Source organism: Vanessa cardui, chromosome 2 (genome assembly GCF_905220365.1).
Source record: "Vanessa cardui chromosome 2, ilVanCard2.1, whole genome shotgun sequence".
Taxonomy (NCBI): domain Eukaryota; kingdom Metazoa; phylum Arthropoda; class Insecta; order Lepidoptera; family Nymphalidae; genus Vanessa; species Vanessa cardui.
In genome coordinates this window covers 9948828-9965796 of record NC_061124.1, presented here as the reverse complement: position 1 = coordinate 9965796, position 16969 = coordinate 9948828, and the positions used below count along the sequence as shown (strand labels likewise).

At 37.1% G+C, this 16969-nt stretch overlaps 1 protein-coding gene across 17 annotated transcripts in view; it reads left to right on the top strand.

Annotated features, from left to right (window-relative positions):
* Positions 1-16969, top strand: part of LOC124535201 (TLD domain-containing protein 2) — a 96898-nt gene that overhangs the window by 59362 nt on the left and 20567 nt on the right. For 13 of the 17 annotated variants that reach the window (XM_047111465.1, XM_047111394.1, XM_047111379.1 and 10 more), the window contains 14 exons: positions 299-360; positions 1041-1176; positions 3603-3695; positions 5069-5172; positions 5592-5785; positions 6856-6928; positions 8121-8279; positions 8368-8460; positions 8673-8891; positions 9759-9950; positions 10326-10465; positions 12454-12578; positions 12973-13135; positions 15245-15383. In XM_047111465.1, the coding sequence (XP_046967421.1) occupies positions 299-360; positions 1041-1176; positions 3603-3695; positions 5069-5172; positions 5592-5785; positions 6856-6928; positions 8121-8279; positions 8368-8460; positions 8673-8891; positions 9759-9950; positions 10326-10465; positions 12454-12578; positions 12973-13135; positions 15245-15383 (1892 nt within the window). Of the gene's footprint in view, positions 1-298; positions 361-1040; positions 1177-3179; positions 3477-3602; positions 3696-5068; positions 5173-5591; positions 5786-6855; positions 6929-8120; positions 8280-8367; positions 8461-8672; positions 8892-9250; positions 9440-9758; positions 9951-10325; positions 10466-11069; positions 11157-12453; positions 12579-12972; positions 13136-15244; positions 15384-16840; positions 16934-16969 lie in introns of those variants that run through there. The other 4 variants (XM_047111458.1, XM_047111350.1, XM_047111419.1 and 1 more) reach the window with 4 other exon arrangements.

Here is a 16969-nt window from a genome sequence, read left to right as displayed (position 1 = left end):
CGGAGATTTCCGATGGCCGAGTTTTGGTCAGGGGAACATCTAGCTGCAGTGACTGATATTTTTATGATCCGTAATACATCCTCCAACATACTGTTCTATTTCTTTTCTTTCAAGACTTTTTTGTGTTTCCATAATTATGTCGTAATAAGTCTATTTAACTTGACGGCATATTGGCATCGGTATTTGACTGCTTGAAATATTGTTGGACCCATACTTGCTTTATTCTCTATGATAGGATATGTAAATAAAAAGCTTTTCTTTTTTATATGTGTATTTTTAAACTATCCTTTTGTTGCAGATGATGACGAGCAAATCAAGAGGCTTCCTCCACCACCACCGATTAAAACTATGACGTATACGGTACGTGCCTTTGTAATGCTTAAATTAAATGTTAATTTACCAGAGGCCTAAAATTGAAATGCTCTGTTGAACACTTAACTTGTAATTAATTAGCGTATTTTGACATCTGCTACGTTATCTAGAACGATAGCATAATTTATCTTAATTTACACGGATTATAATAGTATAATTTTAGCATAGTTTGCTTGACATGATTCTTTTCTAATTAAATCTCAGGTTATACAATGGTTACACGTGCCTTATATCGCACTTTGCGTGGATATCAAACGCTGACCAATTATTATACCGACAAACAGTGCATTGTCCTACATTTACAGTCACACTGACTCCATCGCCCTTTAAACTCCAAATAAAAAACATATTACATTTATTTCATCTCAGAGCCACTATTCTGTCTCAACTTTAATAATGTGACTGTTATAGAAATGAGTTAATATGTAAACTCAATATGTTGCTTCTTAAGAAACGTATATTTCACTTGCATATATAGAAATATTACCTTTTATAAATCGTATTGGTGATGAGTTTCTTGCACATTTGTCTCATTATTACTTGAGTTTACTAAGCGATGACACGTTAGCCTCTAACAAAATAATAAAATCATTAATAATAAGTTTATCAGTAACGGTCCAGTTAAATAGAGTATATTTAAGTTTAGTATTTATGGTATATTTTCGTAGGTCCGCGATCGCGACACCCTGACGTCGCTGGCCGCCCGCTTCGACACGACGCCCTCGGAGCTCACGAAGCTCAACCGGCTCGCCACGCAGTTCATCTTCCCCGGGCAGACGCTGCTCGTGCCCGACAAGAGGAAAGGTTCGTTGAAACATAATACTACGACATAAAACTAGTTATAACGGATTTGAATCGGGTAGACTCTACCCGTGACCACGAACGCTGTAAAGTGCTCGAAACGTCGGGATGCCAAAATAATTAATATACGCGATTCAAATCCGTTATAACTAGTTTTATTTCAATGTGTAATCGCGAAAATTTAAGACAACATTAATACTACGACAGTTATAAGTCCATTAGACAATGAGGTACCGAACATTTTGCTAAGCTGTATTTGTGTTTTACATTCTATAAAGCAACTCTCTTTCCTGTATATATAACTACAGGAATTATTATATTAAATTGCCTCGTTTGTCTATTGCTGAGTATATGTTTCGAAATAATTGGGTTACCTGTAGAAAAAGTCTCAGTAACAAAGCAGTTCGAGTGTCTATTAAGCAGCTAGAAGTTTTGGCATGAACACAGCTGATGTGTGCCATGTGCATTGGCAAGTACGTAAAGCTGATGGCCCTATGCTTGAAAAGTCGGTTAAATAGATAATACAATAGGGTTTTAGCACAACTGTGTACTTCAATAAGCCTTGCGTTCGCCATCCTTAATTGAGAGCCGACTGTATCGAAATAGGACAAGAAACCATAATCGTAAAAAATTTCAATACAAAAAACAAACACGAGTAACTCATATCATATATAAATATTTTATTTTCGCAATAAATAGTTTTATAATAAAAGTCAGGTACTCAAATATAACGACATTAATAATATATTTTAATTTAAAACATTGCCCCAGTATACACTAATGATTTCATAACAAGCGCCTACGAGAATTTATAAGCACATTTAAATATAAACGTTAATGCCTTTAGTGGCCGCAGGAACGTTTCTTTATTTTATAATTAAAAACTTTGCAATTTCAAACACTAGTCAAGTTTATTTTTTTTTTTTTTTTACTTTTAAACATTTATTAATGGCCTTCGATATATTTAAAACCAACAATTGCATTCAAGTCTTCATTTGTCAACATTGGTTACAGAGTAACCGATAAATCAAACCGCGACGAATCGTACAAACTAGAAAATGCCTTACGAAACCGGCCTTCAAATCTTGATGCTTTGCTAACTAACAATGTAAATCTCACGAATTACTTAACGTAAATTTAGTCGTTTCGAAACGAAACATGTAAAAGTGAGAGCCACTTTCGTTGATTGCCAATTTTTCAGAGTTTTATTTATATTATTATATGTTAAAATATAATATGTGATTTTAGTATCTATTTACTCGTGGACACTGTCTTTAAAGTCTCGAATTAAATTGATTTTTATTAGAATTTATGCTATTTATTTGCACGTAAAACTATTAAATGTCGGTCATGCGATACTAATTTTAACCGACTTCAAAGAATGTATGTTCTCCGATCGACCCTATTTATGTATGTATGGAAGTTTGTATGTAAAACTACTGATTGGATTTCAATGGGGTTTTCGTTACAGTCTAAATCATGATCAAATCACATACAAATTGTCTTACTTATGCGATTGTTTACTATTCCCGTTTTACAGTGCTTTGAAGCACTTGGCACGATTTACGCAAGTTTAATTTTATTTACAAACACGCTTGGCGAATATCTGTCTTCAACTGCGTATCTAATTGTATACGGTAAATAATGATGTTTAATCTGACTACAAACGACGCTAAAGTACCTCCACTTTTTATGTATATACATTGATTTAATTAATAATATGACTGTATTTAAATTACAGCTTATCGCTCTTGATTACGATTCGTAGTAATTATATTACAATGACAATAAAAAATGTGATCAGTAATACTCGATCGAATACTAAATATTTTAAATGATTGTCAAATGTAAATGTCATTTAAAACAAAGTCTGAAGTTGACGTAATTAAGTTTTTACGTAACCGTTAAAAAGATAAGCTAACTCTTCCCAGTGAGACACAGGTACTCAGTATTCAGCCATAGTGTTCGCGCGTGACGTCGTCGTGAAACATTGTTTTTTTTTTTCACTATTCGCACGTCGAATAAAATTTACAATAGTGAACAGTCATTGCCGGCAAGTCGCAAGCGCGGCCGCGTCCACGCGCCCGACGAACTTCTATTTCCATTGCAACAAACCGAACTGGCCTGCATTCGTTAATTGCTCGCTAACGTCGCCAGTACTTTTTCTAACGAACACTGCGGCCCTAATTGAGGCGATATGACTGTTTTATCACGTGTGATAAGTGTACCGATATAATGGACATTTTATTATTACAGCTGTTCGAAAATGTTCACGTTTGACTTCATGAAACGCTGGTATCACGGTGCGTTAATACAATGACGTTTATAGATAATACCGTGCTTGTTTACACATGTGACTGTTAATACGTTTAAGTGGAACGTAAATAAATGACCTGGTTTTCATGAAGATTGTACCATTCCTATTTCAGATGGCGATAAGGACTCCGATGGCCCGTCCGAGAGCGGCGATAACACGTCCGAATCGACACAGGGTGCTCCGAGTGAGCCGGCACAGGAAAAAGGTATAACAATATACATAACCCTTCATGTTCCTATGTAGATTCAGTCTAGTGTGATTGTCTTCGTATATTACGACTCTGTCTACTACTTATATCTATTTATTGAGGTATTTTTTCAGTAATGATTTCAATACTAATTATAATAATTATTTCAATAGAATGCAAATATGGCTCAAAAAAATTTGCTCAAAGTTAGTTTATAATTAACAATCTTACAGTATAGTGCTTCTAAGATTACTATATTTATGACATTAAACGTGTATACATTATTTTAAATATGTCCTTTTATCATTGGAATCAATTAAATAATCAAGTAGATTTTAATCTATTGTAAAATAAAAGATTTTTGAATCTACGTTTAAAAAAAGAATAACAATATTGAATCTTCATCTTTGTTTTTAGACAGTAATAAGTAAATAAGACTTAATTCAATACACTGTATGTACATTCAACATCTGCTATTTATTTATTTTGTTATTTTACGTCCGACGGATTGTAATAAAATTCAACCACATAAATATATTTCAAGGTTTTGTGTTAAACACGTAAACGTTATATGCAGCCGAGTATCATTATATGTATATATTTAGGTAATTCCAAGGAATCTTTGTTTGACGGCTAAATTTTCCTTAATTTAACAGTGATTATACAAATTACTTTAATCTACCTGAAACGAACAATTGTGGGAAAAAATCTAAGACCTGATTAGTGATCAGAACATACCATCATACCTTCGCTGTTATCGCAAATCCAATATCTATTGAATGTTATTAAAATATGTTGTTATTGTTAACAATGCGTGGAATATTTATGTTTTGTAGTTTTATTTAGCAGACATTCTTTTCAATGCAACATGTATAAGATTGTGTGTTTGTGGTCACTTCAAACGTACAGATATATGTATAACCATATCTACATATCCGTTTATGCTGTGTTGTCAGATCTTTCAAGACATTTTTATACGAATCTATCTTATACTATCTTAACCGATGATCTCGGGTTCAAGCCCAGGCAAGCACCACTATATATACATATGTGCTTAGTTTGTTTTTATAATTCATCTCGTGCTCGGCGGTGAAGGAAAACATCGTGAGGAAACTTGCATGTGTCTAATTTCATCGAAATTCTGCAGCATGTGCATTCCACCAATCCGCATTGGAACAGCGTGGTGGAATATGTTCCGAAACCCTCTCCTTAATGGAAGAGGAGGCCTTAGCATTGGGAAATTTACAGCCTGTTACTTTACTTTACTTTAGGTATATCTTAACGAAATATTAAAGTCGTCGATAGTTTTGTTAATTTCTTTTTTCAATTAAAATAATTTTGTTCTAAAAATCTTGGAATAATTCTGTAATGGTATCATTTCTCGGTAACAGAGATCCTGGACAGCCTTCGGCCCGTGTCGCCCGAGGCTCCGGCCAGCAGCAGCGCTCCTCAGCGCTTCCTGAAGATCAATGTGCGGCACATTACTGATGGCCAGGTAAAACTACACCTTTTGTTTCTTTGCAGTTATTGCTTACATATCAATTAGATAATTATGTATGTCATACAATACCAAATTATATTTTTAGTCTAAGTTAGTGTATTTATCACCAAAGTTTTTAATCCTCTGACATAGATATTTAATCTAGATAGATAGATAAACTAATTTATTCGCTGAAATCAAGTATACAAGATTAACTAGCAGAAATGTAATACTGCGTGGCAGAAACTCGTATATGTCGAAATTTTATTAAAACTTGCATTATACAATATATTTAATATTGGAACATAATTACTTGTATGATATATTTCATTCCATAGACATAATGTTGTGACAGAATTGACAGTATATTTTTTTTCAATTAAAATTGTGATATTATTATACAAAAATTGACTCGAATTTAACGTTACCTACAGGGCGTGGTGTCGGGAGTGCTACTCGTGACTCCCAACGCGGTGATGTTCGATCCTAACGTGTCGGACACGCTGGTGATGGAGCACGGGCCGGAGTCGTACGGCGTGATCGCGCCCATGGAGTACGTGGTCAACGCCGCCATCTTCTACGACATCGCGCACATGCGCACGCACGGACCGGACCACAACGCACACAAGTACGTCACAACGTTACATCACACCACTCACTATAAACATTATATAATAAATATGTATAATATAAATATAAGAATTAACAACATTAAATGCTTAAATATATACATACAAATATTAACTAAAACTAGTTACTGTATAAATCGTGACCGCGTGGAATGGTGGCAAGAATGCTAGCAGCATTTCCCCGTTGAATCGCAATTCCGATCCTCTGGGCAAAAAATATAAATATTGGACAATATCACATACATTACTCTGATCCCAATGGAAGCTAAAGCACTTGTGTTACGGAAAATCAGAAGTAACGACGGTACTACAAATACCCTAATCCAAGACAACATAGAAAACTATTGAACATTTTCTACACGAACTTCGCCGATAATCGAACCCGGGACTTCGAAGTGGCGTACCCATAAAAACCGGCGTACACACTACTCGATCACAGAGGTCGTCAATATTATATTATTTTCTTTCTAAATCTTCATAAATTATTATAAAAAAAAGCAGGTTCAAATCCTTTTTATATTTTAGTACGTAATTTGTATTTATAAAATATTCTTGAATAGTGATAAGGAGAACTAAACGTGTCAGATAATATGCATAACTAATTATATTATCAGAAATGCCCGTAGCCCAACTGTGAGAGCTTCAACTTAATTTTAAAAATTATGTTAGTGTTTACATGTCATCTGTCTTATTTGTACCTGAACCTTGGCACTGGGCCAATCATTGCTCATAATAAGAAATAATAATACGGTATAATGTTGTGCATTTAATTAGCGATGCAGTGTCCCACGGCACGCTGACCTCTTTTCATGCAGTATGAACGTCTATTGTATGTGTTTTGTTCGGTCCTAGCGCTGATACTAGTATTTGTTATTTTGCTCTAAGGTTAATCGTAAATAAACAGTTTTACGGTTGCACTGACGTTCGTAAGCGCGTCAAATACAATTGACACGGTTCTAAAAAATTATTGATTAGGTAATCCTTATATAGAGAGGTGTTTGCTTGGTTATAGTTTGGTTTTATTATTTACACGACTAATGATCTAGTATATATGTTTATTGTGTTACAGAGCGGAGCAAGCTGAAATCTACTATATGAATAAGGCGGAACATTCGCCCGGAAAAGATTCGCTTCTAGTCAAAGTAAGTCATTTGTAATTTAGTTACGTTATTTTCTGTCTTTGAGGTATTTATTAAATTTAGATTGTTGAAATCCATTAATTGGGGTCAAATGGTCTTTTAGATTTTCTGTTATGTGATTTCTTTCATTATATTGTAAAACCTTTTAATATTTAAGTTAAATTTTATGTTTAAAATGTTTTTAAAGAGTAACTAGTAAAAAAGAACGCTGGAAGAAAGCGGAGGGGGTGTGCTTGCGCATAGGTACAATCGAGCAACAAAGTACTAGGCATATTGTTTATTTTTGAAGGAGCCTCGCTCGCGGGTTTGCAAATTAAATATTGATAGGCACGCCGAAAAATTTACTGGACAGAATACAATTAAATATAAATAAAAACGTGTTTGATTAAAGATAGAATATTTAATCGAATTACAAAATTAAAGGTGTGGTAGATAATCCTTTTTCGATTTCAATGTCTGTTATTGGTTTTTTATACAGTTCTTTTATTTTTGCCGCTAGTTAGAAAGACAGTAAGAAATTCCGAATCTTTTGAACCTTTTAAAATTTAGATTCGAACGATTTTGTAGCCAATCTATAAAACGGACCACCATTTTACAGGTTGTTATAAATTATTATCAACTGCATTAATATCAGCCTCTCTCTTCATAAAAAAATTTACGTCATAAATATTATTTCTTTCTTTCCTATGTAAAACCATTTCGTAATAAAAACTTTTTTGCGTGATGGTATTTTGGGAACAAACGTAACGTGGACACGGCGTGGATAGCAAAGGGCGACTGACGAACCAATAGCGCACCGGCAAGCATGCGGCGCTTGACCCGCCGCACCTCATACCACCAAATAGACCGATAAATAGTCTAGTGCGCAGGTTGACAGCCAGCGTTCTTTTTACGTGACGCGAGCTATACTAAGTAAGTAGAAGAAACTCAGGTCAGCCGCTACTTCTCGGTAGAATGTCATACTCTCTAGTAGAATGTCTTAGCTCTTTAAAACTCCCTCTCAAACGTGCCTAAATAGAGTATAGTTTGAAAAGAGTCCGCCCCCCCCCCCCATTTTCGATCTCAGTGGCGTGCAATTGGAGAGGCCTATGTCCAGCAGTGGACGGAAATGGGCTGATGGATGGATGGATGGATGGATGAAAAGAGTCGAGCTATGCATTAGCGTAGATGTGTACTGAGTAAGCGCGTGCCGCAGGACGAGACGTTCCCCGAGCTGCAGGCGGCGGGCGGCGCGGGCGCGGGCGACGCGGGCGCGGAGGGCGAGCGCCCCGCCTCGCTCGACGCCGAGGAGCGCGGCGGCGCCGCCTTCCCCAAGGCCTTCGAGCGCGACCTCGTCACGCCCACGCCGCTGCAGGTGCGCGCTGCTGACGTCAGCTCCGCCGACCTCTCGCACTCGTCTAGCAGCTCGATGACGTTTAATCACATGTAAATATATTTTGTAGCAGCTGACCACTGAGGAGAGGCGAAAATCGTTGCTGGACCACCACTGGGCGATTCCGAGCAAGGATAGGATGTCCATCGACCAAGGAAGTGAGGTTGGTGCAGTGCTATGTTGTAGAAAGTACCCATATGAATGTAATTAATCCTGCCATCCCAAGTATTAAGTTTTTCCTATAATATACCTATATAATTAAGTACCCCTTAAGAATTAAAAAAGCAATTCTAAATAGAATAGTTCAGTAAATAGGATAAGTGAGAGTAAATGCATTATTTAAAATACGAGTAAAAACGACTTGGTTATCGCTAGGTGTCATCGAGTGCAGATCACGGCAAAGAGGAGAGCCTGGAGGCCTCCATCGCTGAAGGGTCCGAGGCGGAGCGCTCGGGGAGCGCCGCGGAGGGGGCGGAGGGTGACGTGGAGGAGCCCCGGGGTGACGCCGCACACCTCGTGAAGCTCTCCTACCACGACTCCGGCATCGACATCCGTGACCCGCTGCTGCACGTCAACACGGCTAATTCGAAGAAGGTGAGTCGTGCGGCTGCATATTGTCAATTGGTAACCTAAAGATACAGATCCATAACGAAGAGGCTACTATACGTGATTAAGAACATATACCCATTAATATCGAAAATGTAACAAACAACTGCAATAATCGAGTGCCATAAAATGATCGTCGGTGGGCAGATCCCGTACTTAATGCACGAAACATCGAAGAAAACCTTTGAGGGTTGTTGTATGTTTCAAACCTTCTGCTTAAAGGGAGAGGTGGCCTTTAGCCCAGCAGTGGGAATTTACAGGCTGTTGTTATTGTATTATAGAAGATATATTATGTTTATACATATTCGACTGACGAATAATGCATTTAACAGAATTAATTATTCTAGGGCCACCACCACCATCATTTAGATCACCTGGACTTTTGCCCCCACATAGAGACAATTTATGAGATACCGGAAGTGGATTTGTCTATGTACGATTGGCACCGGGATTCAACGTACGAAGCGAAGTTTTTAAACTGCTTCGCCGTTGAGCACCATGACATTGAAATGGTTTCCTGCCATTCCTCTGAAGAGGTGAGACAGGAGCTCTGTTGGACTCGTGTGTGTTAATCTTCGGTATCCGGCAGTTGTTGTACTTGGTTTATGGTCTCAAAATTCTTTTAGGAATATACATTTTCAAAATTTGTGTGGTTACAGTGTTGGTATTGGAATGGTTTCTTTTCTTCCTTAGGCTTTCCAGCATATGGAGTTGGATGGAAATAGCGTCTTCTGATCTATTGTGTACTGTCCGATTTTGTATTTCTCAGTTCGCTCCTTACTATTTGATCTTCAACCTATACTTTGTTTCATTTTGTTCTATGTATGTCCTTTTCTACATTGACAATGATTGCAGGTATACAGTGACGCAGACATAGTGCTGTCGGCTGATTGGGTTCCTCCCGTATGCCTGCCTCGTACCGAGCCCCCTCTGTCCGCCCCACCGCTGGGAGAGAACGAGAGAGCACCTCGCAAACCTGCAGCCGTCTCTTTCTCACTCGACGGCACTCAGAAGGAAGATCCAGGAAAACCGGATAAGAAGAATAAGGTCAGTATTTATCAACAAACATCATTATTAACAAAATCCGTTCTATTCTCTTTATCATGATTAAGACTTTTTGATTGGTCATTTAAAAAGTATCATATTTATTCTAAATCTATTTCGTAAGTCAATCTACTGCGATAGCAAATTTCATTTAGAATAATTCCGATCTAAATTGAACCCACAAGAGGAGTAAACTAAAAAAGAAATGCCATCGAAATTTGATTAATCTTCAATTAAAAAAGCCTGATTAGTTAACTCAAGTTATACCTGGTTGATCATTGGTCGATAGCAACCGAAGACGCAATTTTAGCCAATCAGCATTTAGTTAGATTAGTGTTTCAACATTTCTGAAACTGATGGTAAATATTTTTGTTATAGATGCTTAAACGTCTGTCGTACCCTCTGTCGTGGGTAGAAGGGCTCACAGGGGAGGCCCCGCAGGGCTCTCAGAGCGACTCCCTACCTTCATCGGCGGACACACAGAACTCTACCTCGGTCTTCTCAAAAGTCTTTAACAGGTAGGATTTAGCTTTTATATAATTGTCTTGTTATACTAACAATTATTTTTAATCTATGAGAGTTATTTAAATATTGCCACTTAATTTTAAATATTTCTTAATATATATATTTTTTATATGGCGGCACTGAAATCCTATATTGTAGCCATATCCATTTTAATTAGACTTAATAACCATGACCTAAACTAACCATGTGTCATAAGTTATATTACTATGGTGTTACCCACATAAATAACACTCACTTTATTAAATGTAATTTAAAATATGTAAATTACTTCGATATTACAATAGAATAATCTTTAATTGATAACGCAACACAAACAGCATCCTCATTTACTTTTAATCAGTTCATCTAATTAATGTCATTAAACACGATAAACTATCAAGTTAAGCAAATGAACTTGTCTCGTTAACCTGTGTCCACAACCCTGCGATACTCTGTGCCGAGCGAGCAGTGCGAGTGCTTGCCCCCACCCGACACACGACAGACAGCCTGCACACATGCATGTGATCTTAATAATGGTGCCAATCTAAATTTTTCCTCTGCTACCGTGGATGCTAACTCGGACGTTATCGCCGGCTCCGCTTCGTTCATTGGTCGTAGCTCGCCAATGAACCTAGTGGAGTTCGGTACTGGTTTGTTCCTGAGTAAAACCCCTTCGGAGGAGGCGCCCGGTGACGTCATGTCTGGGTACGTGAGCCGCCGCTGCCGAATCGATGTGCCACTCCGTTATGTGTTGCCTTGACGAATATGTTAAAGCCGCTTCGACACACTCGCAGAACTCCTATTCCGCATATGTCATTAATGTATCGCGCTGGCTGTGTCGAGGCGGTTGATGTTGTTTTGTTTAGTCTCCTCTTCGTTACCACTTTACTGTTACTAGGATTCACTGAAATGTGATTGTTATTTTGTTATCGTCTCGTGACTGTCGAAATTGAATGTTGGATTACGACCGGGCCCGTCTTAATTCAGGATGCAAGCTCGATACCCCAAATATCGTGTTTTATGGGGCGCTAATGTTCCAAACTTCGACCATCAGTAGGGTGTTCTAGGAGGTCTATTAAAATTTTTGGAGATCTCCAGAAAACTGATTGCACAGCGCTTATTGAGCTTGAAACAAGGCTGATTATGATTATTCTTTCTATACAAAATATTAGAACTTATTATTTCTGTACCGAACTAAAACATCCAGTTTTTACGTAATCCAATATTCAATCTGTACTTTCTTAATATTATAATATGTAAATGAAGCGCTAAATAGCATGTTATATATGTATGTGTTAGGAAGTTTAGAAATTATGATGAGTTAGAAAGTTTACTAGAATATTCCATGTTTGTTCTATTGTTAATGCACTGGCGGTGTGCCGATTCGACACGCTTTTATAGATTAGACCGAGCTATTGTTCTTATTGGATAATCGTTTGTTTAAATTTTCCTAAAAACAAAAAACAGATTCATATTGCTCTTATAGAAATAAGAATTTATAACCTTTAGTAATAATTTGATGTGACAGACGCTTGGAGCGTTCCTTTAGATGTGATATGGGTCTGATTGAATATGTTTCTGTAACTTCATACGAACTCCCTATTGGCTTCCTATCGCTGTGGCGTGCCGTCCTGCGGCTTACCGCTAGGTACTAGGAAGATTGTTGACATCAGTTGTAATTTATTCTAGTACGTAATGGTGGTCTCATTTGGGATCGATGTTATCATGTTCACTCATAATCATTTTACTGGCACCTCTGTTGACGTATTTGTTAAATATTTTAATATATAGCATGTTTAGTTACCCGTATTCGATAAGTTATAATCTTCTTCACAGATGCAGCTAATGTATATTACTGTGTTGATTTTATTAGTGTTAATGTTTCTGCCGATGTTTATATCTGTACTGAAAACGTTATTTTTATAAAATTCGATGAGTAACTATACGTTACTAATTGAAAGCTAGTTTAGATGTGTTAATAATTTTATTTACGAATGACCAGACGTAGCTCGCTGGGCGGTTTCGGTCGCTCGCAGACCAAGCCGAGTAGCGCCACCCAGCCCCGGCTCGACTATCGCAGCATGGTGTCAGTGGACGACATGCCCGATCTATTCGCCTCGTTCGATAGTACGTATTATTTTTATTTACACAAACGCTAATAGGCTATTTGACAATGACACAAAACGCTCCTGATTGGCCGGGCTTATGATGAAGTCACTTTCTTGTAAACCTTGCTTTTCTACTATATGTACTACAGATTAAAATACAGCAAAGTGACGTCACCGACCTCATTGTAGCGCCATATTGTCCAAGTAGCGTTTTCGCGCGTTATTTAAATATGGAATTTTTAATGCGATATTTTTCGGCAGATATGTACTAGAAATAAAAAAATCTACTTTTACTGGGTTCCTTAACTTCTACTAAATAATATAAAATGGATTTTAAAAACCAGTCAAATAGCCTATTACGTCTGGTTTATATCTATGGTTAAGCGGATATGTATCGAGTAATGTTTGCGCAGAGCTGATCCCGCGGCCGGCGCGGCCGAGCGACGACCCGCCGCTGTACCTGCGCCTGCGCATGGGCAAGCCGGCCGGCCGCCCGCTGCCGCGCTCCACGCCGCTCATGTCGTACGGCCGCAAGCGCATGAAGCCCGAGTACTGGTTCGGCATACCCAGGAACAGGTGAGTTCACCCTACCCTACCCTACTGACCTAGCTAAATCTGTGCTGTTCAAAAGAGAGTAGTCAGCTCCATTGTTATTTTACTGATGATTTCTTTGTTGCACGTAAAATAATGATGTCATTATTTACTTGATCTAGCTTCAGAATGCGCGATCTTGTTTTAAATTCTCACGATTAATTTATTTAATCATTTCAATAAAAAGTGTCGTATGAGATATTTTTATTATTATTAAGTTTTTTACGGAAGGTTCGAACCTGAGCAAGCACCACAGTTTCCAATTACTCTATGAGTGCTCGAACTCATCTCGCGCTTGAATTAAAGGAATACATCGTATTTTTTATGTGTTCTTAATTCTATATTTAAAATATATTTTAAACCATCATCGTCCTTTATGGGTTACTTTTTAGAACGTTAAAAATATATTTTTACATATAAATGCAAAAACACTACATAAAGTTTATCTTCTAATGTAGACCGTGTTAATTAATTCAGTTCATTATTATCAAGCGTTTCAATGTTTAAAAGATATATTTATGGAAACATTATGTATGTGTAATGTCACCGCATGCGCTTGCTACCAGTTCGTAATAGATTCGAGCGGAGTGTTATTGTTTTGTTTACGCTACCATATCAACTCTATTGATATTATGAATTAGATTAAGTGTGTCACGACTTGCCATTTATATGATGTGAGTTTACACTGTGTATTTACTTGTTGTTTATAGTGTATATGTTTTGTTTTTTATGGATGATATTTAATATATAAGATTTTTTTTACACTTTTGGGTTTTGTACACTCTGGTCTGAGTAGGTGCGGCCCACTTTATCGCTATACAGCATTGCTTATTATCGTTTTGTCCCAATTCTTGATTACATCAGTACACATAATATTTTAGTTTACAAGGTTGGTGATGCATTAGCGATGTGACGAATTATGTCAATGACTGCTCCAATGTCTACGGGCAATGGTGACCTCTTACATGAGATGGCACATTTGCCATGTGCGATTTTTTTGAATACATCGAGTAATTCGAAAGGAAGGTTTTTGTATATAACACATGGACAATATAGTAAAGAAACGCTGATAATATAGACATTCCCTACAATATTTAGTCACTAGTAGGTATTCTATAATTTGAGTACCATCTGCAATGGTATTAAGCAATTGCAAAATGCGAAACAAATGTATTTTTTATAACGTAGAAAGTTAAATTCAATGGATTTAATTTTGAAAACGGTTATTTATTAAACTTGATTTTATTTCTATGTGGAAAGTGTACAAATGCAAGTGAAAATAATCTCGATTTACGTACATAGCCCGGTGCATCTTATTTGTGGTTACTGCTCCGCTCCTATCGCCGGCATAAAGTTTTATGGTCTAGAACCTTTCTTAATAAATGAGCTATCGGAAGTAAAAAATAAAATTGCTTTTTCTACTGTTCACATATTAATATCAATAGTGAAATAAACATTTAAAACTTTATGTGTATTTAGAATTAGAAAACGGATTTAAAATTTCTTTCATTGTTGTTACTTTAAATCGGTTTATATAAAAAGAGCAACTATGAGTTTCTTGCCGTTTCTTATCGCTAGAAGCTGCTTTCCGAAACGGTGGTAGTATTTAATTATTGACGATTTAAAAACTCTTCATTGTGAAGTTTACTTGAATAAAATTGATTTGATTTGAACTGAATTAATTCGATGATGAGCAGAGATGGCCCAGTGGTTAGAACGCTTGCATCTTAACCGACGATTGCGGGTTCAAACCCAGGCAAGCACCGCTGATTCATGTGCTTAATTTGTCTTTATAATTCATCTCGTGCTCGGCGGTGAAGGAAAACATCGTGAGGAAACCTGCATGTTACAAATTTCATAGAAATTCTGCCACATGTGTATTCCACCAACCCGCATTGGAACAGCGTGGTGGAATATGTGCCAAACATTCTCCTTAAAGGGAGAGGAGGCCTTTAGCCCTGCAGTGGGAATTTACAAGCTGTTGTTGTTTGTTTTGTTGAGTTAATTTAGATTTGTATATGCTTCTTATCTGCCTGCGTTTCCTTGTTGTTGTTGTTGTTGTTGTTGTCGTAATGCTTGTATCTGCGTGCGCAGGGTGGACGACCTGTTCAAGTTCCTGACGCACTGGGTGCCCGAGCGGTACGGGCCGCTGCGCGACGTGGCGGCGCACGGCTACGAGCTCATCGACAGCGACACCGAGTGGGACGACGACGACGCCAAACCCGGACAGAAGGTACCACGCGCTTCCTCTTTACGAACACTATTATAGTACGACACAATCTAGATGTAGCATCGGAAAATGCAATGGAATGAAAATAAAACCGATCACTGCCGGTTAACACGACCAATAGAAATAGCTCCCTATCGCGCCATTCGACGCTATTCGTCGCTATAGATTCACGCGTCAGAGAAAGCGAGTGCATGTCCATTGTCCACGCGTCAAATTGACGAATATATTAGGTCATATGATATTACAAGTTATTACGTTTGTGCAAAGATCATATTCGCGTGAGACATAAATATTGATAATTTGGGATAGCGTACTTAATTCGGATGTGATCGGTTTTACGAAATTTTCCGATGCGACATCTAAGTTGTGTCGTACTATACTTTGCTCCTCGTTCTAGTAGTGTGACTGCCGATCTTGAGTTTGAATCATGGGACTGACTGGTAAAAAGTTATTGGGCTAAGTTATTGATGTTCCAAGCTGGTAGTCATTTGAAATACCTACCATATTGAATACCTAGGTATTGCATTCGCACTTGAATAAGCTCCAGCATAGACTGGTTGATCCCCCCTTATAAATATAAAGGTTGGGCAATATAAATAAACACACAACTGTTTGTGTACAATCTAATGGAATAGTATGTATGTATATTGTATGCGCAATCAGCTAATTCCTAATGAGGAGTGCCGTTCAAGAGACAATTTTATAATTATCCAATTTCCCGTTCATATGGACAGTTGTTGTAAATAAACAAAGCAGCTATCTACATTTCTAGAAATAATATGTTAAGTAAATCACTATAATGATTACGTAGCAAGAGTTAAACCAGATCCAGCCAGACAATTAAAGTACTAGTGGTTGCAGCTTCGTTGTAATCTCTGTGAAGATATAATCAGTCTCAAGCGACGGTAATGACGTAAACAATTATTTGAAATATGTAGTTTACATCGATATCGAAAATGAAATAATTTTAAATATGAAATAAAAATCAATTAAATTTTGTGTACTGTCATATTTTACTTTTTTTTCTCAGACTTTTCGCAAACAGTTAACAGCCTTGCATTCAGTTTTATAGGAATTAGAGTAAACAAAAATGAAGCATGTTTTATGTCTATAATTAATTTCAGAGGAATATTAAAAATTAATTAATCATTTGTACAACGATGAACAACAAAACAGTTCATGCCCTTATATAACGTCGTAATTGTATTTAAATAGCTGACATAATTATTATAAACAATCTAGTTCTACGTTACCGAGATACGGACTTGTAGATCTTTTGCATAACAAATTAATATTTTTATCTTTCCATCATCAGTCATTTGAGATAACGGATTCTGTTTTACTTTATAATTAAAGTCTGCAACGTTAGACGATACGTTTACACGACACTGTTAAAATATAACGTATCTTTTTAGAGTTTATTTTTTAATCGTTTTAAAAAATATATATATTAACATATAAATATATATGTATCGATGGATAGAAACACAAAGAGAAAAGAATATCGGTTACATCGCAAATGTCAAAGTGCGCAAGTGCGTGCGCATACGCAGGTGTACTTCTCATATATCCGATCAGACGTATTCTAT